Genomic DNA, 23,284 nt, shown 5'->3' on the forward strand with positions numbered 1-23,284 from the left:
ATGGGCCTGGCATCCCGATTGGGCAATGCCGGGCTGGTGCTGCCCCCTACACTCTCTTCTCTGCCTCCCAGAGGGGCCGACGCAGGAGGGAGGCCCAAGGAGAGGGACTGGATCCTGCCCCCAGGCCCCAGGGGACCTCCACCTCAGACAGCAGGGCAGGACTCACCAGCTGGAGGATGTCCTCGTCCTTGGGCATGATGGAGAGCTCCAGGATATCATCACTACAGAGACAGGGCAGGGGCTCAGGCCAGGCTGAGGCAACAGGGTCTGGGAGAACAGGGAGCCTGGTGGCCAGGGCAGTCCCAGGGCCAAGGGGGTGGGTGTGCAGGGATTCCGTGAGTGGGTTGGGAGCTGTTATGGGAGAAGGGAGGCAGGGGACACTCACCTATTCTGGATCAGAGCTATGACCTGGGAGTAGGTCTTCCCAATGACACTCTCCCCATTCACCTTCACCAGCCGGTCTCCTGGGGACAAGGGGCAGGGCCATGTGTGAGCAGACCAAGGGGTGTCAATGGCCCCACCTGAGAACCCCTTTACCAGGTATAGATGACAGTGGGGGGACAGGAGCTTCCCCAATACCCAGGTCCAAGAATCCCGTCCTAACCACAGGGCAGGGAGAAGAGACCCAGAGAGGTGCGATGAGGCAGGTAACTGGGACAGCTCACCTGTGCGAAGCCCTGCCCTATGGGCAGGGCCATCATCCTTCACATTCTTGACAAAGATGGTATCCATGGGCTCCAAGCGGTGCCGGGGGGAGGGTCCTGGTGAGCATCAGCAGGTTAGCTGGGGGTGACTGCTGAAGGTCACACCTATGCACAGCTACACACACAGAGGACCACACTCACATGGACACAAACACAGACCCACACATCCGCAGGGATGCAATGCGCAGGATCAGACAAGAGGACACACTCCTGTGAAGGAAAACCTACACAGACACACAGAGTCACTCCCTAAATGCCTCCTGCATCCAGCACCATGCTAGAAACGAGACGAAAAAGGACAGATAAAGACATGGTCCTTGTCCTACTAGAGCTCACTGTCTAGTCGGGCAGACACACACACACACAAACACACACAGGTCACAAGACAAAGGAAAGGGTGCCACAAAAGAGGCCAGTATCAAGTCCTAAAGATACACAGCAGGGAGAGACAACCACACACACAGAGAATGTCCACACCCACAGACCCGGGCAGAGCTGCAGAGAGGCCCTGAAGCTCACAGGACCCAACACCCACACCTCCCACCCCACTCCCTTCCCCGGAGTCAGGGGGACTCCAGGCAGAGGCCTGAGGATCCCAGGAAGGGCACCCACCCCCTCATGACATCACGTTACGACCCAGCAATATTCCTCCACTGCTAACTGTCTCCATCAGAGAAATGGGCCTGTTCTAGGTCAGCTGGCTCCGCCTCCACCACAGGATGCGATGGGGACTCGAGAAGAGTGTCCCCATGGCTGCCCAGCAAAAGCCCCAGCGGCAGAGAAGGAAGGCTACCGGTTCAAGGAGGTCTGCCTTGAATACACAGGGGACCCTGGGTGCCAGGAGGGGCCCTTTGGGACAGCAAGGGTGACAGGGGAGTTGGGTTCACATTTGAAAAGAGAAAGGCCTCAGGGGCCCCCTTACACCCAACAGAACCCCAGTGTCTCTATCCCCCAGGACAGCCCCTGATCAGCTGCACCCTCCCACCAGCCCCCAGCCCGCACCTCAGTCTGCGCTGGGAGTAACTCCAGAGCAGGCACCAGGTCTTAGGAACCCAGGGCTCCCCAGAGCACAACCCCTAGTGTGGAATGGACAGGCCCAGAGGCAGCCAAATGTGAGAAAAGAAAGGGAGGAGAGAGAGAGAGGGACCAGATGTCCGGAGTGGACACAGAGAAGAGCCAAGACAGGAACAGCGGTCAAGGGTCGGGGACACAGCACAACCCAGGACAACTTAGGGGAGGAGGAGAAAGAGAAGCTGGAGGATGAGTCCCAGCTCAAACCCAGGCCCTGGTGCCCACCCCCCGCCACTCCTTACCTCCTCCTCGGCCTCCATTCTCTTCCTCCTGCAGGGGACAGAGAGGTGGGTGTGGGCCCTCAGTCTAGCTCCACCTGGGCGGGCCCCTGCAAGCTCCCACACCCAGCGGCCTCCTCTCTTATCTTCCTTCAACTAGCCCAGCGCCCTGGGCCAGAGGGGGCGGGAGGGGTGTCCACAGGGACTTCAAGTCCCAGGCAACGTTCCTCAGCGGCATTAGCCCTCTCTCATGCCTGCCGACCCGCCACATCAGCATCTCAGCTGTCTGAAAGCCCCCAATGCAGTGGGGGACCCACGATCCCTTCCCTTGGGGAGCTTGAAGCCCGATGGAGAGCGCAAATACACTAACCACAGAGAGGATTCAGGCAGACACAGATAAGCAGGTATGACAAGTGCAAACAGTGGCTATCACCTCTTAGAGAATGGGAAGGGAAAGCCTGATTAGTGTCCCCCTGGGGGAGGGGATTTTAAGGCAAGTTTCGGGATGGCTGGGAGAAGCCATTCTGGGTGAGGGGAGTGGAGTGCACAGGTGCTTGGTGGCAGAAATAAGCAAGCACGTGTGGGACTGGATCAGCTGAGCTGAAGGAGAGAGTCAACACCAGCAAGTGACAGAAGTCAGACTAAAGCAAAGGAAAAGGGAGAAAGGAAGAGGTTTGCAAAGGAAGAAAGAGGGAGCCAGTGAAGGTTCTTGAGTGGGAGAGAGTGGATGTGAAAATACCAGTTAGGGAAGAGGATTCTGGCCTCTAGGTGCAGGGCTGAGAAATGGAGTTGAGGAGACCCAGTAAGGAGGCCTCTGGGATCATCCTGGGGAGTGAGGAGGGATGGGCACTGGATTTGGGGAGGAAACAGAAAGGAGGGAAAGGAGAAGGTCAGAGAGACAGGCCAGCCCAGCAGCATGTGGCATTTCAGAGCTGGATGGGACCTTCAGTGTCGTCTTGTCCAACCTTCTCCACAGATCATCCATTTACAGACGACAGGGCTTGACTTGTCCAGGGCCACTCAGAGGCTCCGGAGCAGAGCCAGAGCTGGAACGCAGGACTCTTCGGCACCCTTCCTGACCTTTGGACAGGAAGGCCGCTGGGCACTGCCAGAGAGCAGTCCCTCTGCCCTGCCCTCCTGTGCGGGGTGCGTGCCACTGATACGAGCTGACAGCACGGCGAGCGGGTGGCAGGGGCAGACGGATGCATTCGGAGATGCATTTAGACAACTGAGCTCCCTGCAGGCTCCCCGCCCTGGGCAGGTTCTGGGGAGGGGATGGGGCCTGTCCCTGGCTGGCCCTGCCCTGGGGTCTTCCAGCGCCCTGTGTGAGCAAGATCTCTCTGAGACAGGTCCACCACCCAGCCTAGACCACTCATGTTGCTTCTGCCCCAGTCACCCCTCAGCGGGGTCCCCTGAGAGAAGGTGGCAGGAGCCAGGAAGGAGGGCATTCTATGGGAGGAGGGACAGAAGGACGAGCGGTCTAGGGAACCAGGGGCTGCTGTCCTTGGGCATCAGGGGCTGGGGCAGCACCCCTCCCACACACCATCAGCCCCCACGTACACTCCTAAGCACAGCTGCAGCCAATGAGGATAGTTCATGCAGGCGCCCCAGATTCAGACAGGGATATGAGGGGTGCACAGTGACGTGTGCACACAACATGTACTTACAGACACCTATATGCACACGTCTAGATGTCTAGATATATATGACCAGCATACTGTGCCCGCACATGTGCACACAAAGAGAAGCGTGCAAGCACACAGACACAGGCACTGAAACCCAATGCCTTGGTTCTCTGGCAGGTGGGACCAGGCTCCCCAAGGGAGAGTCCCCCAACAGCTGTGTAGGCTGGTCCCAGCCCTGGAGGAAGGGGAGAAACGGGTTCATTGACTCCAAAATAAACCTGTCTCCTTCTCTGCTGGGAGAGAGGTGGGGGAAGGCAGCAGGGCCCTCCTGGGGAGCCCCGGTTCCTGCCCAGGCCCTCTCCTGTCTTCCCGCACACCTGCTTCACTGTTGGGGACTGCCTCCCCTCGGCCCACCCTGTGGGTTGGGCTGAGCAGCCCTGGTTCCTGGATCCAGAGAACTTGATATTTCTATTAGGGCTGGAAGGGCCTAATAGAGGTCAAATAGATAAACGCCCTCAGGTTACAGCATGAGAAACGGAGCCCAGAGAGGGGTAAGACCACCCCAAGCTTCACAGTGACCTATGAGTTGTACCAGCACCAGAACCCAGGTCTCCTTCATCCGGGCCCAGGGCTCTTCCCAGCACACAGAGGTGAGGCCAGCATGGGCCTGGGGCACTCTGGGGGGGCTCCCAGAGGTGTGTTAGGACAGACTCCCCGAGAGCTCAGGCTGCAGACAGGGCAGCAGACCCAGCTCAGAAGCGGCCAGTGGACAAGGCATCCCAGAAACCCCATCTCTCCGAGAAGGCTGCTCACTTTCCAGAGGCCAAGAGTCTGGGGGTGTAGTGAGCATCCTGGCTCCCCGACCTCTACATTCCTTGCCCTGAGCCAGCCACCCAGCCCCTTCTCCTGAGAAGACCAAGCCCAGAGCGGTTAGGGGGCTTGTCCACGATCACACAATGCAAATGACCCAGCCAGGGCTGCTCCTGCCTCTGTGACTTCCTCCCCAGGCCACAGAAGAAGGACCGTGGAGGGGACAGTGCACAGGAATCTCCCTTCCTCCCATTAGCGCTTCCTCAGAACAGGCCAGGGCAGCGGGCAAGTTGGTGTACCTTCAGGCTGCAGTGGACCGCTGACTCAGGTGGGTACACGATGAAGTGGCGCAGGGTGAAGCCAAAGCCGTCCTGCAGACTCTTGTGCAGCAGCAGAGTTCGTGGCCCCTGCCAGGGGAGGGGGCGCCCGGGAGAGCACCCATCTCTCGGGCCCAGTGGCAGCTGTGGGGGCACAGGAAGACAGGGTTGAGCGGCCCTGTGGCCACACTCCCGAGTTTGCACACTGCCTCCTACAGCCCAGAGGACCTGACAGGGACCGGAAAGCTCCATGGGTCCTGGGGCTCCAGGCACCCTCCTCTGCCCCTGAGGGCTCCTCACTCCTTCCTTTCCCTCCCACCCTCATCAGCCCAACAGCCTCTTCCTTCTTTCTTTCCCCTCAATCCCCTCATGTCACCTTTGCCTCTAGGGAAATAACTCACTGCAGTGAGCCAGGTGTTCACTCAGTTCAGCTCAGCAAATGGTCCCTGAGCACCTACTATGTGCTGGGACGGGGCACACAGCCTTTCTGCCCAGGAAGTGCCTGCTGCACAATCTCACACATGCACACAGACACACACACACTTAGGTGGACACACACACATCCACATTCACTCATCCAAGCAGAACACACCATAAACACCCAGATAAGCACACTCATGTGCAAAGGCGCACACACGCACGCTTACATAGACACACAGACATGTGCACACACAGTTGCACATTATCAGACTCGCAAGCACTTGCATGCACACACAGACATGCACATAGCACACACTGCAGACATACAGACACACACATGCACAGACTGGCACACACACGCATCCTTCAGGAGCAGCAGCAGAAACAAGTAGGGCATTAAGAGTCATGAGGGAGCAGACTGGACAGCAGGCAACTGAAGGGGCTTGCTGAGGCTTGGGGCCCAGCCCAGGGGCCTGGCTGCTTCACCGGAACTAAGCGGGGATCCAGGTGGGTGTGAGGGAGACTGCCCTCTGGCCCACCTGCTGGAATACTTGGGATTCACCAAGATGACATGGCAGAGGGCATCTGAAGACAAGGGTTTGGGGGCACATGGGCCCATTTCTGGGGCAAGAGGAAGAAGAGGACAGACAGTGCCTCAGAGAGGGCTCCCTTCAAGTCCCCCGCGCAGACACAGAGAGGGAAAGTGGGTGACAGGAGGGCATCAGAGAGATGTATGCACAGGGAGGCAGATTGGAGAAGATGGGAGCCGAGGGCAGGCTGCCTCGTGAAAAGCTGGGAGGCCTCCCTCGGGGTCTTCAGCCCCCTACTTCACTCAGCCTAACCAACCTGGTGCCCCTAATCCAAGCCCCTCAGAGGGCAAGAAGCCCCTCCACTGGCACCCTCAAAAGTCATCAACCCCCTCAATCCTCCTTGGCACCAGGCAGGAGCCTTCAGCTGCAGAAAGAAAGGTGGGGCTGTGTGCAGAGGGAGGAAGCCCACCAGCTCTGGGGTGAGGAGCTCCTGCTTCACTATTTCTGTTCACTTTCCCCTCGTCTAAGAGCTGGAGAAAGCTCAAATTTGCCCCTCAAAGGTCCTGATACTAAGAAGTTCCTTGACAAGTATATCTGCCCTCCTGCTCATACACCCAGTGGAAGGGAGGCGGCCCTGGGCCCAGCACCTATGCTAGGGATTTCTCTATGGAATGACAGGCTTGGGGGAGGGCATCTTCCTCAAATCTCAGAGGATTCAAGAAAAATGTGACAGAGGCAATAGGCTTGCTTCATACAGTCCCAGAGGGCACAGCCGGCGGAATACACAAGGAGGCTGAGTGAAGCTCCAGGCCCTGGAGACCATTCTCATCACATGTATCTGGAAAACTACCCGGATGAGGCTGTGAGCTCTCTGTCCTTGCAAGGGTCCAAGGAAAAGCTGAGCCACCCCCAGTCCAGGAGGCCTGAGCTGGGTTACCGATTCAGGCTGGAGGACCAGTGATGGCCCCGTAGCTTCTTCCACTTGTGGCTACAGCCTGGACTCTCCGATGAACCCCACACCCCTGTTACGGTTTGAGGAGCCCAGAAGGGAAAATCCTCTGGGAATTCTGCTGAGGTCTGAAATCCCCTGGATTTCCTATCTCTGCTGACCTGGCAAGGAACTGATCAGGGAGAGGAGGGCCTCGGGGGACCCTCCACTGCCCCCTCCTACCAGAAGCCTCTGCTCTTCCCCAGTGTGGGCTGCCTCCCTTGCATGCTCTCCACTCGGGCTCTGGGTTGAGGCTGTTTGCAGGGCCCATTGTTTTCCTGGTGTCCTGGATTAAGGTTTAAGCCACCAGCTGCCCCAGTGACGAGAAGTGGCTGGGACAGGTCTCTGCTTGCCCCCCACCCCTCCTCCAGCGCACATCCTGCCTGGAGCTGCCAGCTGCCTGGGGGTGCCACTCCCTGGGGGCCTGCTTCTAACCCAGAGCAGTGGGCATGCCTCCTCTCAGGTCCCCTCCTCACCCAGGCACCAACGGCGACCCCTCCCTCATCCCTGCCTCTCCCTTTCCTCGTTTCCTTCCTTCCAGTCTCCCTTCACCCACCCCTTCTAACTAGGCTCCTGAGAATGGCAGTGTGGCAAATCCCCTGCCACAGCCACCACACCCTTGTCTGAAGAGGAGACACTGCAGCCCCCACCAAAGGCCAGATCTGGTGGCTCCCCTGTGGGAAGTTCTTCCTTGGGTTTAACCTGACTCCTTCATGCTATTACACATGCATGTTTCCTCTTCTCCCCTTTGACCTGGGACAATACTGGGTCTTTGCTCTCATCTTGAGGGGGAGAGAGGTGATAGACGCAGAAACAGAGAAGGAGCCAGCAATGAGGATCAGAAAGGTGCTAAGATTGGGAAGGGGTACAGCTCACACACATCCCCAACTCTGCTCTCTGAGGTAGGCACAGAAACAAGGGGATGGAAAGAGAGAGGCTCTGGGGACACAGGGATATCACTGATCAACGCTCTCCTGGCCCAGATCTATTTCCAAACGCTCTCACCCTCATGTCAGGAAAGAGACATCCAGAAATACCAACTGATGGTGGGAGAAGGGCAGATGGCCCCAGGGTCACAAATTAGACAGAACTCGACACGTGGTCGGGTGGCAACACATGAACTAGAATCCAGGAGTTCTGCTTCCCCCCACCCCCAGCCCCGGAGCATAAAGAGGTCATTGCAGGGAGCACAGCGTTCATGCTGGGCATGGTGCCCACTGTGACTCACGCCCTACCAGCCCGGTCGATCCTGGACATCAGAAACACTGTCCCCACCCCCTCTCTCCAGCCGTGTCAGTCCTCACCCTGAGATCTCTCACTACCTGCTCCGGTCCATTCTGCCACGTCAGCCTCCTTTACCCACCAGGAAACCTTTGTGTGCCCCTGTACCCAGGTCCCCTACCAGGAAGAGGACAGGGTGGCGCCCATTGCTCCATTTAGTGGCACCCCTGCCTGCCTCTGGCTCAGGGTCCCTGCCAGCCCAAACTCCCCAGGATCCTAGATGCTCCAGCATCTCTTCAAATACCTGGTCCCCTCCATCCTTCCACCGCCTGTAAACCTAGAGATTGAACCCACTGAAGGTCACCACCCAGACTGGGGGTCGTCGTTCAGGACCCCTGGAAAAGCCCTCAGCTCCAATCCTGCCACCCTCACCGGCATCTCTCCAGCTCCTCACTCACTACCCACTCCGGGGCATAGGTCCTTGAGTGCAGGGCGCACTCGGCTCAAAGATCTCGGCTCAAAGATGGCAGAGAGTTGGAGGCCCAGTCCCACCCACCCCCCGACGAGGCCTGCCCAGGCCCCTGCCCTGCCACCAGCCCCACGAACCCCGCGGCGCTCACCCTGGCCCGGCGCGGCCCCGGCGCGCGGCGGTCGCTGTGGCCAAGGCAGGGCAGCCAGAGGCAGCGCGGCTCCGGGGCGCTGCAGTCCACGCCGACGGCGCGCTCCCAGCGCCAGCCCCCGGCCCCCGCGCGCTCCACGCGCCACACGGCGCTGCCCACGAGCGCCGCGGCCATCGGGGGTCCCCGGGCCCGGCCGCCGCCCCGGCCCCAGCGCGCCGCGGGCCCGGCTTCCGGAGCTGGGCGCGCTGCCGCTCCTCGGCGCCCGGCGGGCGGCGTCCTCGGCCCCCTGGGCGGCTGGCGGGCCCCGGGGGTCCCCGCCCGCCCCCCGGAGCCGCGGGCCCGGGGCCCAGGGGCCCCGAGGGGACGGCCGGGCCGCGCGGACGGCGGCAGGACGGCTGGAGCGGCTCCGCGCCTCCCGCACCTCCCGCTGAAGGCGCCCGAGCCTGGACACTCCGGCGAGTCGCGCAGGGCAGACGCCTCCCCCTCCGGGGCGGCCCCTGTCCGCGGCCGCCCCATCCCACACTCACACCCACCCACACACAGGAGGCACTCTACAGCTCCCCCGCAGTCACACACCACACACCCTGTACAGGCAGACACACACACACCCTCACCCTCCCATTCACCCTGTCCCCCCGCCAGCACACGTGTACTCCCAGTACACACGGGCATCCAGTCTCATGCCCCAGAGAAAAACACACTCACGCGTGTACACATGTCCCTCACAGAGATGCACACACATAAACACACATACAGCCCACTCTGTACAAACCCACACCACACACACACACCCATGCACCCCACACCCTCCCATCCACACACACACACACTCACTCTCCCTCTGTCCACATATCCACAGAAACACACTACTCCCCTCACATACACAGTGTGTGGACTCCCTTCCACATGCACACACACTTTGGACACCCTCCCATGTGTATATGGTCCACACACCCCACAGAGACACATTTGCAGGCATACCCTCTGTGCCCCTAAAAGCACACCAGACTCCGCCACATACCCACCCATAGATTCCACACACCCCACAGACACCCACAGACCCCATGAAGGCAGAGAGATGCCATACACACACTGCCCAGCATGCGTACTCTGTGCATGGATGCCGTGCCCCTTGGGTCACACACGCGCACACAAACACTGACCCGCACAGAGGGCAGCACTCATGCTCACAATGCCCCACCTTAGAGTTAAGCTGTACCCTAAGCATGACTACAGGTGGAGTCCCCAGCACCACCCGTGGGGAAGCGTGACCAACCCTCTCCTCCTGGACCCCCTGCCCATTAGCTCTACCCAGAGGGGCCACCACCAAGCTGACAATGGGCTCCACGCTGGCCCCCACCCCACGCCCAGTATGTGAGTCAGACAGGAAGCCCATGTTGATGGCAGACCCTGCCCTCCTCCCCTTCCTGGCTCTCTCTTCCCAGGCCCCTTCCCGGGTGGGGCCAGCAGAGGCCTTGGCTACTAGGTATGTATGTAATCACCACCACCACTTCTATCCCACTGGACTGTTCACAGTGTGCTTCTCACCACAGCCACTCACTGTGGCCTGAGGCCACTGCTATGACCCAATTTTCAGAGAAGGAAACTGAGGCCCAAGATCACCCAGCTTGTGATGGCAGTACTGGGACTCCAAGCCCAGAGCCCCTCACTCCAACTCGATCTTATACCCAAATTCTAGCCAGCAGCCAGGGAAGGGAGACTGGGGTGGACAGGAGCAGCCCCAGCCCAACCCTGCTCCCAAATCTGGGAGTCCAGAAAGGAAGAGTCAAAGGGCTGGAACCTTCCGGGGCAGCCACCAGAAGTGAGAATGGAGCAGAAGAGTCAGTTTCCCCTTCCTTGCCCATCCCATCACCTGCTCTCCACAGCAAGGACAGCACAGATGGTGGATGGTGGGAGGAAAGGCAGGGAGATGGAGGGGCAGCGGGAGGAGAGGGGAGGCCTAAGGGCAGAGGGAGGAGAAATAGAGGACCCTGGGGGTGGGCCGGATCGAGGGAGAGAGAAGGAGAAGGAAGGGAGGAGGAAGGGGGAGAGGGGGGCCTGTGGGGGCCAGGGAGCGGTTTTGTTCTCCTGTTTCCTGTTTGTCGCTTGCTGGGCCCCCTGTGCAGGAGCTGGACCCCCACCCCCACCCTGGCGGAAGCCAGACGGGAAGAGCAGGGCTGCCACCAGCGCTGAGTCAGGAGGGCTTAGGGGCAGAGTGGGAAAGGACCACAGTCAGGGGAGCAGAATGCATGGCATCTCCATCAGCACCCTCCCCCACCCCTCAGTCACTAGAAAACCAAGGATTCTGGTCAAGTCCACTCCTGCCCTTGCCTGCTCGGCGCCCCCCTGTCACACCCCCAAAGGTCAGATTCTCACAGACCAGCTGGAAGCACCACCAGGATGTCCTCAGCCATGTCAGAATCTGTGTGCGGCCCCAAGCAGAGGGCAACGGCCACGGGGATGTCCTCGTTCAGAGTCTGGCCTGCTCTCCCAGCAATGAGCCAGTCCTTCCAGCTGACTAACTTCCTTTCTTCTTGCTACAAGTCCAGTCCCTGGTTCTGAGGAAAGGGGATGACTCTCCCCTCTCATACCCCAGAGAGCCTCTCAGGGCCAACAGGTGCTGCAGTGTGTCTGGATCAAGACTCCATCTCCCTCAAAACTGCTGAGGGTTCTGGAGGCTGCAGAGAGAGGAGAGGGGGAGAAGCAGCACAGGGTTTCTGTGTCCAGGGCTGCAGAGACCTGGGAAGTGATAGGCCACAGACGATGTCCATCTTCTGCTCTCTAACTTGGCACGGGCACAAGGCCTGGCCAAGGAGGTACCAGCCCCCTCCACCACAAACCCGCACCTCCCTCATGCCGTCACTCCACCCCAGCTGCCTCGACAGGAACCTCAGGAAAGGGGTGCACACCATAGGGCCTGGAAGGTTTGAACAAATGATCCTCTAGGCCTGGGGAACCTCTCAGCCCCCTCCCCCGTTTCCTCCAGGAAAGGAATGTGGGGTGGGCCCCGAGGGTGGTGGGGGAGGGGGCCAAGGACTGGGAAATACCAGGCGTAGCTGAGAGTCTATTCCAAGCCTTCCTGCCTAGTGCGAGTCCTCCCACCCGCACCCTCCCCAGCTTCCTCCCCCCAAATCAGGAATTACCCCGCCGAGCAGTCCTTCCCATCATCCTCTAGTTTGACCAGCTTGCAAAATCCATTCAACCTCATCTTCCTGAGGGTCCCAGGGCAGGGCTTGGGGGCTCCAACTCAAGGGAAGGGCATCCAGACTTCCCTCCAAATAAGATAATCATCCTTTATTGTTTGAAAGCACTCTCACTTTATCTCGTTTGATATTTACCCTAATTATTGGATATTCAGGGGTTGTTTTTCTACCCACTTTTCAGACGCAGAAATTGAGGCTCAAAGAGGACAAGTGACTAGTTTAAGGCCTCACTTTTACTAAGCTGGGACCAGATCCCAGGGGTCTCACAGGGTGCTGTGCCAGGGGCTGGGACACCTCGGAGAAGAAGACAAGTGCAGACCTTGCCCTTGGGCACTTGTAGTTCTACCAGAGTCCCAGCTCCTGAAGCCTTTAGAGGTCCCCAAGTTCCAGACTCAGGCCCAAGCCAGCTGCCTTCACCCCCACCCAGGGAGGCCCCCACATACCAAGGGAGCTGCTGTGTCAGGGGTTCGGGGCCTCTTCTCTCTGGGTGGGGACAGTTTGTTTGAGGGAGGGGTCAGGGACCCCCCAGGTTAACTCCCAGGTTAGAGGGTAGCCTGGGGTGGAGGATCGGAAGACCACAGGGGCCAGGCTGACAATCAGGAACTGGGGAACAGGAGAGTGTCCTGGGCCCAAGGGTCAGGGGATATGAGAAGGAGGGAAACTGACGCCGCTGAAGGGCGTGTGGTTCAGGAAGTGAGAGAGAGGGGCCCAGGGTCAATTCGTCTGCTTTTCCTTCCTTTGGCTTGCTTAGCGCCTCCTCCCAGAATGTAGGCCCCAAACCACGTGACAAACAATGCCCCCGCCCACGCCCCCCACCCCCACCCCCGCCGCCCCCACGAAGATAATCAACGGCATTTATGAAGCTCGGACTAGTCCCGTAAACCCATCACACACCACCAAATGCAGACCCATAACCACCCCACAACCTCACACACAGACAGAGCAAATCGACCACCAGTCCCGTCCATCCCAGGCACACAGGCAATGTGATCCCCAAGGCATGCCCACCTGGCCCCTGTCTCCTCCCTCAAGGGCAGCCGCCCCCTCGGCCCTCCTCCACCCTTTCACCCTGTTCAGATGCCTGGTTCCCAGCACCACTGTGTGCAGTCCTGACGTGTCCCGACAGGCCAAGCCGATGAGCTGGCCAAGCAAGCCTGCGTCTCCCCAACACCTCACTGTGCAGACAACCCTGCGTCACTGTGAGCCTGGGGACCTGGCACTCGCTCTGGCCTGCGAACAGGACATGGGTCAAAGGGTCTCTCCAGATCCCGTGCTCTCCCCCTCCAGGGCCAATCTTGCCCTGAGGTGAGTGGTTGTGGCACTCTTCTCCCACCCTCAAACTGGGCCAGAACCAAGGAGGCCGGGGGAGGGGAGGGGACAGACAAGGGAGGAGGAAACAGTGCCACCTCAAGGAGGGACCAACGCAATCCCAAGCAGCACAGAATCCCCTAGTTCTTCCTGCGGCAGCATGGCTCAGGGGATAGCACAAGCGCTGTGGGGCCTCTGGAGCCCACGACTTCTGGGTCTGAGTCCTATCTCTCTCCCTTTCTGGCTGTGAGTCCTTGGGCAAGCTACTTAACCTCTCTGAGCCTCGGTTCCTCACCAATAAAATGGGAATGACACTAAATTCCACCTCATAGGTTATTAGAAGAAGTAAGTAAATTAAAGAATTAAAGAAAGCCTGGGCCCGCCCAGTGGTGCAGCGGTTAAGTGCGGTTAAGTGCGCATGTTCAGCTTTGGCGGCCCAGGGTTCACCAGTTTGGATCCCGGGTGCAGACAAGGCACCGCTTGGCAAGCCATGCTGTGGCAGGCGTCCCACATATGAAGTGGAGGAAGATGGGCACGGATGTAAGCTCAAGGCCAGTCTTCCTCAGCAAAAAGAGGAGGATTGGCAGCAGACGTTAGCTCAGGGCTAATCGTCCTCCAATAAATAAATAAATAACTAGAAGTTTGTACCTTTTGACTCCCTTCACCCCTTTCGCCCACTCCCCCACCTCCCGCTTCTGGCAACCACCAATCTGTATCTGTGAGCTTGGTCTTTTTTTTCAGATTCCACATATAAGTGAGATCATTTGTCTTCCTCTGTCTGACTTATTTCACGTAGCATAATGCCCTCAAGGTCAACGCAAGCTGTTTGATTGTCTTTTGGATATTCTCACTCACACACCCAGCCACATTCACATTCAGACATGCAGACAACTCAGCCACCTGTACACAAAGACACAGTGACACATGCAGACACTCATAGAGGTCTATACAGACCCAGGTGAACCCATTCAGGTGGTCATCACCACCACCTCCCACCTACAGGCTCCTACATGCCCCAATTCCCCCCAAGCAGGGAGGTGTCATCAGGAGCCCCCTCTCCCCTGGCAGAACTTTGGCAGGCTTAGGGCTTTGGCTTGTAGGTCCTTTGGGAGTGGGCAAGGGGTGGGTGATGTGAGACCCCAGGATGGGGCCTCCTCCAAGCAGGCAAGGAGCACGGCAAAGGTGCCAGGCTGGCAGGGCCTCCGCCTAGCAGGAGCGCCAGTGCCCTCCTCAGGGACACCAGAGGGAGGGGAGACTAAAGATGAGCATCTTTCCTCATGGTGGGAAATGAGCACTTGCAGAAAAGGGTGAGTCTGGAGCCAGCCACAAAGTAAACAGCCAGCCCATTGCCTAGGCAACAGTGGGCCAGCGTGGGCCAGGGCCCACCACAAGCCCTCCATTTACTCCCCTCAGCAGCCCCCTGACTGTCTCAATGCATGCCCTCCTTGTATCCGTTCTGGGCTCTGGGCCTGTGCGGGGACTCCCCAAAGGGAGGGGGCTATGTCTCCTCCATCAGACTGCGAGCTCCCTGACAGCGGGGGGTTTTGCCCCATATCAGACTAGGGTCTCCCAGAGGTCATGGCCTGTGTCTTTACCCTCGGACTGGAGACTGCTCAAGGGCATGGCCTGAGTCTCCCCCATTAGAATGCGAGCTTCCTAAGGACAACAGCCTCTGAATATTCAGAAATGGATTTGTGCTACTCGAGTGCTCTGTACGAAGTAGGCTCTCAAGAATTACTTGTTGATGGCAAGGATGTGGAGAAATCGGAACCTTTGTGCATAGCTGGTGGGGATGCAAAATGATGCCGTTGCTGTGGAAAACAGTATGGCAGTTCCTCAAAAATTAAACATAGAATTACCATATGATCCAGCAATTCCACTTCTAGCTACGTACCCAAAAGAAGTGAAATGAAATCAGGGGCTGAAACAGATATTTGTACGCCCATGTTCATAGCAGCATTATTCACAATAGCCTAAAGGTGGAAATAACCCAAATGTCCATCGACGGACAAATGGATAAACAAGATGTAGTATATACACACAATGGAATTTTATTTAGACTTAAAAAGGAAAGAAATTCTGACATGCTACAACATGGATGAAGCTTGAAGGCACTATGCTAAGTGAAATGAGCCTGACACAAAAGGACAAATATTGTATGAGTCTACTTACACAAGATACCTAGATTCACAGAGACAGAAAATAGAGTCGGGGGCTGGGGGAAAGGGGAATGAGGAGTTATTGTTTAATGGGTACAGAGTTTGTTTGAGAAGATGAAAAGTTCTGGAGACGGATGGTGACGGCTGCACAACAATGTGAATGTACTTAATGCCACTGAACTGGACGCTTAAAAATGTCAATTTTATATTATGTATATTTCACCACAATTAAAAATGGAGAAGTCAGAATTCAAATTAAAAAAAATGATGGAAGAAGGTGGAACAAACGAATGGGCCCCCCACTGGGGCCCAGGAGCAGGCTCTGCCCAGAGAGGTTGCCCAGGACAGCTGAGCATCTCCCACCTGGAGGACCTTTCCCTCCCACCCCTCTCCACTGCGCCTTCTCAGAGCCCTTATTGTCCTCTTTGGGGCCCTAGTAGTCCCCGCCCAGGGGGAGCCGTCAGGCGGCCACGGGAGGCTGAACCTTGCACACAGTAGGTCCTTGGCATCGACGAGGACCTACCATCCATCAGAGGCCAGATCGACAGGTACACAAATTCTTGGGATGCCACATCCCAAGGTGTCAGGACCCTGGGAGAGTTTTCCTAGCAAAGCTGGGCTACATGTGGGGTTCCTGCTCCCTGAGGCCTGACTCCTCTCAGCACACCAGTCTATACATGCGTACACACCACCCGCAACATACACACACACACAAGCGTGTGCACACAGAGGCGAGTCTCCGTTCTCGCATGCTCTCTCACGCACACATTCCAAGAAAAACATGCCTACACACTGAAGGGTGGCACGGTCTTGTCAGGGACACAGACAGGTCCCGTGTGCAGCAGAGCCCCCTGCTGGCCAGGTCTGGCACTCGTCTCCCCCACTGCCCAGAGTGGGCAGGGTGCCCTCATTCCCTCCACCCCGCCTCCCGCATCGCACTCTCCAGGCCCCTCAGCCCCCAACCACGCCCCAGGATCACCCCTCCCCATCTCCTACAGAGAAGCAGTGTCCCAGTCCCCTGCAGAAGGACACAGCAACTGTGGGACCTTAGAAAGGCTCTCCCTTTGGTCAAGGAGTACGGCAGGGAGGCCAGAGCCCCTTTTCAGACAAGACAGAGCCAGGGGCAGTCATTCCTGGAGGCAGGAGAATGCCCGCAATGACTCTTCTAAACCATCAAATCCATTCTCTGACTCCACACTGAACAGCTCACTTCAGAGGAGACATGGGAAGAACTCTGGAACTGGCTCCCTCTATGGTCCCATGCGCCCCTCTCCAGAAGTTCTTCCTGTTGTCTGACCACCTGGACAGAGACAACAGGTGCACGCACTGGTTTCTTGCAGGGGAGAGCTCAGTTCTAGTCAAGCGGAGACCACATCCCTTCCCAGGGCAGGTCTCAGCAGATTCCAAAAGTCTCCCCCAGGGCACATGGGGCTCCCTGCAGGGAGAGGCTCAGCTCCACCCCTGAAACCAGCCACCCCCTCACCCCAGGCCCTGCCCAACCCGCCCAGGCCAGCCCTTCACCCAGCCTAGGAGCTGAACCTCTCCCTAATCCCGCCCATGATGCCCCAGAGGCAGCTGGAAGGGTGGAGGAGACGGTGGCTCTGCAGGGACAAACAACCTCCCCCGGCTCCTGCCCATGAGGGAGCTGGGATGGTTTCTGGGCTGGGCTCTGTAATCAGAAGACAGATGCCATTGCCATCAGCCCCAGTTCCTACCCCTCCCCAGTTTGCCTGGCCCTGCATTTGGGGACACAGTAAAAGCAACAGCAGTAATGAACATTATTGAGCCCTCCCCAGACACCAGGCACACTGGGCATGCGTTACCTCATTTAACAGCAGAGCAGCCTCTTAGGGTAAGCGTGACACCCACCCACCCACCACCTGGACCCCTTGGCCCCCCACTCAGTCTGGTGCTAGGTAGGAAATGCTGGGCTCGCCCACGGGGGAACCGAGGGGTAGGGGATGGGGGCTGGTGAGAGATCACTGTCCCAGCATCAAGAGGGCCGATATGGAAAAAGGGTCACACTTGCCATTGGTACTGGCCCCAGCCCTTTTCTGGCTGTGTGACCTCAAGCTCACACAGGTTTTCTTATTTCTTCAGCTACAAAATGAAGCTAGTTTCTAGGAAAGCATTCTGGGAACCTATAAATGGGAGGCGTTATGGCCTCCCATAGGGGGAGCCTACATCCTACCCACCAGAGAGTGGACTCTGATTCCTGAGTCTACCCACCTCACCATATCCACCACTCTGCTGCAAGACACCATCACTGCTCTAGCCCCGGACAGTCCAGACTAATTGTTTTAATATTATGGCCACCAGACTCTGTGGGACATGCCTCTAAGCTTCACGCCCACCACACTCCCTTCCTCTGTGCTCCAGTTACCCTGGCCTCCTTCCAGTTCTTTTGAGGACCAGGCACCCTTCCAGCCTCAGGTCCTTTGCACATGCTGTTTCTGGAATGCTGTTCTCTCTTCCCCAGCTCCCTCCCTGCCTCACCAACCCACACCCTAATTAACTCCTACTCACCCTGCAGTTCCCAGCAAAAAAGTCACTTCCCCAGAGACACCTCCTCTGGGCCCCAGATCAGGTCAGGTCCCTGGGCACCCTCTCATAGCACTCTTGAGTAAGTGTCTATAACTTTATGAAGTTATTTTGACCAACATCCCCCTGTGAGTTCTGGAAAGCTGGGACCATGTCTGCTTTGCTGAGAGTCAAATCCTCAGCTCCTGGCACACACCTGGCACAGGGTGGATGCTCGTCTCTCCTCAGAGTCCACGGTGGCAGGGCCCTGGTCCCTAGCAGGGGTCTACCTGGGGCAGGGGCTGCTTCAGATCTTTGTTTATCTTTTTGCACCCCATGCCTTGCTCATTGGGAACCAGACCCAGAAAGTGGGGGTGCTGGAATAAGGGAGAGAGGGGTAGAGAGAAAGGGGAAGCTGCTTCCATCCCCTTTGCAGTGTCCTCTGTCCCCTCACCGCAGCTGGCCAAGCCCTCATCCCCTCAGGGCTGGCCCACCCCATCCACAGATCCCTCTCCCTAGAATGTAACACTTGTCTCTCCTCCTCCCCTACCTTCCCTTAACTGATCCCTCATCCTCCAGGTCTCAGCTTGACTGTTTCCAAAAAGCTTCCTGGACTGCTAGTAAGGAACCTGCCAGGGTCCCACAGATAGCGGCAGCTCCGATTCACGCCCAGGTCTGTCTGCCGGCAGAGCCCAGGCTCTCAGCCACCTCATTACACGCCTCATTACTACCAGTTTCTGCCTCGAGGCCCGGCCGAAAGACACGCCCCCTCTCTAGGCCTCAGTTTCCTCCTGCGGGTTCGGCCTTCTCTAGATTTCAGGAAGATTGCTGAGAAGACCAAGGTGGGGCAGGAGGCAAAGGGAGGAGGGGGTAAGGGGAAAGGAGAGGAGGGAGTCAGGGAGAGCGCAGAGGGGCGGTAGCCTTGGGCCAGCCAGACGTGAGAAACGCCAAGTATGCGAACTACGCCAGCCTCTGAGCTATGAATAGTGCGGGCAGGCTGGCAGCCCAGGTCTGCCCTTCCCGCCCCGCAGCCCCCGACCCCAGATCCTCCCACGCCAGCCCAGCACAGGGGCCTGAAATGGGGCGGAGGCCAAGGAGGCACGCTTGGGGCGGAGGCTGAGTGGCAGGAGCGAAGGGGTGTGGCCATGTAAATGACATGCAAATATGGAGCGACGGGCGTATCCGATTGGCGGATCTCTGTCGGTCTGGGAACTTGCGCCTCAACAAACGGCAGTAAATACCCAGCCCACAGCACCTGCCCATACCCGCCTCCACCCTGGCGGCTGCGCGCCCACGCCTGGAGGTCCCCCGGGTCACCCCGTGGCTGAAATCCCACTGATGCTGTGCACTGAAGGCCTCTCATCCTCTTCTGTCAAGGCCCTGTAAGGCTCTGCCACCGTCTGACACCAGCCTTGCCTACCCCAGCGCCAGGTCAGCCTCGCCTCCTTGGGGCTCACATGCCTGACAGACAGCTGAGTACTTGGGAAACTGCAACAGCCCAGTGCCTGCCTCTGGAGCCCCCTTCCTCATCAGTGACTGCAGAGGGGAGCACACTGGGCTAGGGCCAGGAGACCCAGTCAGCAGCCCAGTCTTGCCCTTTGTGTGCCCCTAAATAAGTCAAGCAACCTCAGAGCCCAGCTCTGAGTGACACTGGGAAAAGAGGAGTCAAAGAGACCTGAGTTCAAGTCCCGGCTGTGGGATCCCCGTCAAATCTCTTCCCTCTCCAAGCCTCAGTCTCCTCAGCTGTAAATGGGTCCTTGAGAGGACTCAGTGTTGAGTCCCTGGCACATAGGAGTTTTTCAACAAGTCTTAGTTCGGTAGTCCACAAAGGATTTTTTTTTAATTAATAAAACAGTCCCTGACTTTATAAAGAGATAGACATGCAACAAATAGTCTGCAGATCATAGTGTTTAAAAGTTCCTAACAGGATTCAGAGGAACTTGGGTTTGAATCCCAATTTGGTCCCACTTCCTGGCTGTGTATCCTTGGACTAGTTACTAACCTCTCTGAGCTTCTGTTTCTGCACTTATGAAATAGAGATAATCTATTCCACATGGGGTTGCTCTGCAGATTAAAGAGATAGTGTGTGTAAAGCGCTCAGCACGGCGACGTTAATTGCAACCAACATTCCTATTGTTATTATTTTGTGGTTCTCACAATGCAGGGCCAAGTGCTTTGGGAAGGTTCATTTCATTAGTCAGTAATAGTCAGTCAATAGGGCCTGGTCTAGAAGCTGGAAATAGAACAGTGAATAGGAAGAAGTCCCTACCTTCATGGGACTTAAGGTCTAGTGCGCAGAGGAAGTTCCCATATATTTGAGAAAATTGGGGGGGAGGGCAGTGCTTTACAGAGAAGGATATTTGAACTGGGCGTTGAAGGATGAATAGGAGTTTGAGAAATGGAGAAGGCAGGGAAGGCTAAATCAGACAAGGGGAAGAGATGGTGTGGCAAATTTCTGGAAAGGGGAGGAGGGTGATGCATCCCACTCCTATCCCGTCCTCTCCATCTCCAACTCCAGTTTCAGCCCTCATCATCACCTCTCACCTGGTGTGCTGCCGCCACTGCCCAACACCCTGCCATGGCTCTACAGTGCCTATGGGAGCAAGTCAAGTCCCTCAGTACGGCATGAGGGGTCCACCATGAGCGGGGAGGGGAGGGGCAGGATCCAGCCCTCATGGGCCTTGACAATCTCCTCTCCCGCTACTCTTGATCTCATGCTCATTGACCCTGTAAGGCCAGGCTGTTTCACACGGCCCATGCCCCTGCTGGGTCCTTCTGTAGGGAATGCCTTTTTCTCCCTTCTCCAGGACCCCCTCCCGCCCCAGCAGACCTCTGGCAAGCCTGGGCAGGCCTCGCCTCTTCAGTGAAGCCTTCTTCCTCTCAGGGCTAGAGCGTCTTTAGAGCTGACAGGGGCTCGGCCCTTGTTTCCTTATGAAGCCCTGGGGTCCTCCACACCACTCAAGAGCAGACCCAGACTCCAGGCAGCCCCAGGGGGTCCCTGTGCACAGCAGAGTCACAGAGGAGCAGAACATAACCGTGCTGTCCACATCCACCACCCTCCTTCATTATGCCAACCCCTGCTTGGACTTCCAGGCTCAGCTGCGGGCAGGGGGACAGGCTACCTTCCCAGGGACGGGGGCGTCCTCCCAGGCTCTGCCCTGTCAGGGAATGCAGCAGTGACACAGGACAAGCTTAGAATTCAGAAAGAGCCAGATTACAGTCCGATGCTGGGCTTAGCGCAGTTGTTTACCCTATCGGGGTCTCAGTTCTTGTATCAGTAAACATTCAACCACTTCATGATGGCCCCTGAAAACGGATCAAAAGAAGTTTCACTAAAGAACGATCCACTGGACGATAGGTTTGGAAGCAGGAGATAAGGAGATTAATCGTATCACCAACTGGCTTTTAACCAATCCCTACAGTGATTCTACCCAGCGGCACCGTTTCCATCTTTAAACCCCTGTTCCCGCCATTGTGGCCATGTTCACACTCAAATGATGTCACAGTGAAGACATTCGCGGGTGTCTGCTTCAGGTCTGTCTCCTCCAGTTAAGCCAGGCTATTTTTATCTTAACATTTTTGGCAGGGGGCTGCAAGGGGGTGTTCTGGACTTGCAGGCAGTGTAGAGCCAAATCTCAGAGCCCATGGTTATAAAATCTTAGTGGAGCTTTCGGGTAGTAGGAAAAACAGACAAGAAACCGCTTGAGGGCAGGGCTGAGTCTTATTCATCCAGGTCCCAAAACCCACAGAGGGGCTGAGACACAGGAAGTGAGAGGGCACCCAGAAATGATCACCAAATGAACAAAGGCCCGTTTGCATTAAGATCTGGCTGCTGCCCGATTTTCCCAGGCACTGAACCTGCAGTTTCTGGTGTCAGGTCCTTCTCCTGCCCCAGGCTGAAATTAGGGAGAGGGCAGGAGGGACACTGAGCAACCAGCCCTGGGAATGTCCTCCGTGCCCCCAGGCCACACTCGGTTTCTCAGATGATGCCTTCCCTAGCACTGTGGGAACCTAAGCATCTGGGAGCCACTGGAGGAGGGAAAGGTCCCGGTGGGAAAGGGAAGGGGGCCTATTTCTCTATCCCATCAGCAGCCCCGGCCTTGTTGCATGGTCCCCATCTTCTGACTCCCACCCTCCCCTCTTGCAGATATCCCACCTCCCTCCCAGGCTCTGGGCCCAGCCTCAGCTGCCCCCTCCCCCCGTCTCACCTCCACCAGGTGCTGCAGGGAGGAGGGGGGCACAGTGCCAAGGCTTCATTAGAGCTAATGAGGGTTCAGCTCTGCAGATGCCAGTGCAAGATATGGGAGAGTCCCAGAACCGCCCGCAGCCCCCCAGCATGCAGGACCTTGGGTCCTCAGCTCCCTCCTCCCCGTCTCTTGCGGAGGAAGCAGGGGCCACACCCTCAGAAGAGGAAAGGGAGATTTAGGAGAATCTTCCCAAGTCCAGAGAGTGCCATGACACCAAGGAGAGAACAGGGTGTGGGGGCGCCAACTAGAAAACAGCCTCAGGGTGGGGCAGGGCTCTCACCTGGGCTGCCAAGCCCCCACTGTCCACAAACCCGCCAGCTGAAACCCGCTCCTCCCTCCCTCCTTCCATGGAATCACAGCAGGTCAGTGGAAGAGACTATGGGCACTTCTCCACCACCCTCGGATTATAACTCAGCAACCTGGGCCCCCTCATCTGGCTTCCATCCTCCCTCTTTTGCCTGTCCCGTCCCTCTGCCTCTTCTCCTCTGCATTGTCCTTTCTCGAGGAAGACTGGCCCTGAGCTCACATCCGTGCCCATCTTCCTCTACTTTATACGTGGGATGCCTGCCACAGCATGGCGTGCCGAGTGGTGCTATGTCCACACCCAGGATCCGAACCAGTGAACCTGGGCCGCCGAAGCGGAACGTGCGCACTTAACCGCTGCGCCACCGGGCTGGTCCCTCTCCAGGTGAAATCTAGAAAGATGTTCCCTCTCTGGGGGCTTCTCCCTCCCTTCCTCCCTCCCTTTTGAAGAAGGACACAGTTTCCGCCGCAGTGATAAGGAGGGAAACCGTGGTGGAGGGTGGGAGTCTCCACTTCAGCCTCCCTTTCCAGCCTTTCGGGGGCTCTCAGGGGCAGGAACAACTCAAACAGCCCAGATCTCCAGCTCTCCCACCTATCGAGGGCTCTAAGTCCTGCATCCACCCTCGAGTCTCTCCAGGGAGCTCTCACACTCTTTGAGGAAAAGAAAAAGGAAGAAGAAGCCCCAGACTTAGGAGCCCAGAGCCGGACAGAATTCAAGCTGGGGACTGATAGAAACCAGGCACAGGGCCAAAATGAACTCTGCCCTTCCCCAGATTGACCCCCGCTTGGGGGCCAAGACCCCTAGAGTGGTTATCCTCCCACATAGCTCCCACATGTCCCCCCAGCCTGGCTACATTCCTCTGGCCCTCACACCTCCTGCCAGCCTGCCCGCCCAAAGAAGCCAGCCTGGGTTTGTTTCCCTCCTTGGCTTGTGGGTCTCAGTCATCCCCATGCCCCGCCCCAGGCTCTCTCCTCCCAGGGATTCAGGCTGAGCTTTGAAAGGGTCACTTCAAAGAGGAC

At 57.5% G+C, this 23,284-nt stretch overlaps 1 protein-coding gene across 4 annotated transcripts in view; it reads right to left on the reverse strand.

Annotated features, from left to right (window-relative positions):
* Positions 1–23,284, reverse strand: part of ARHGAP23 (Rho GTPase activating protein 23) — a 77,539-nt gene that overhangs the window by 39,737 nt on the left and 14,518 nt on the right. For 2 of the 4 annotated variants that reach the window (XM_070560521.1, XM_070560523.1), the window contains exons 1-6: positions 8,525–9,055; positions 4,728–4,889; positions 2,018–2,045; positions 666–761; positions 386–464; positions 167–221 (exon numbers count right to left, since the gene is read on the reverse strand). In XM_070560521.1, coding sequence (XP_070416622.1) covers positions 167–221; positions 386–464; positions 666–761; positions 2,018–2,045; positions 4,728–4,889; positions 8,525–9,040 — 936 coding nt within the window. In that variant the 5' untranslated portion in view covers positions 9,041–9,055. Of the gene's footprint in view, positions 1–166; positions 222–385; positions 465–665; positions 762–2,017; positions 2,046–4,727; positions 4,890–8,524; positions 9,056–23,284 lie in introns of those variants that run through there. The other 2 variants (XM_070560524.1, XM_070560522.1) reach the window with 1 other exon arrangement.

The sequence above is a fragment of the Equus przewalskii genome, chromosome 10 (genome assembly GCF_037783145.1).
Source record: "Equus przewalskii isolate Varuska chromosome 10, EquPr2, whole genome shotgun sequence".
Taxonomy (NCBI): domain Eukaryota; kingdom Metazoa; phylum Chordata; class Mammalia; order Perissodactyla; family Equidae; genus Equus; species Equus przewalskii.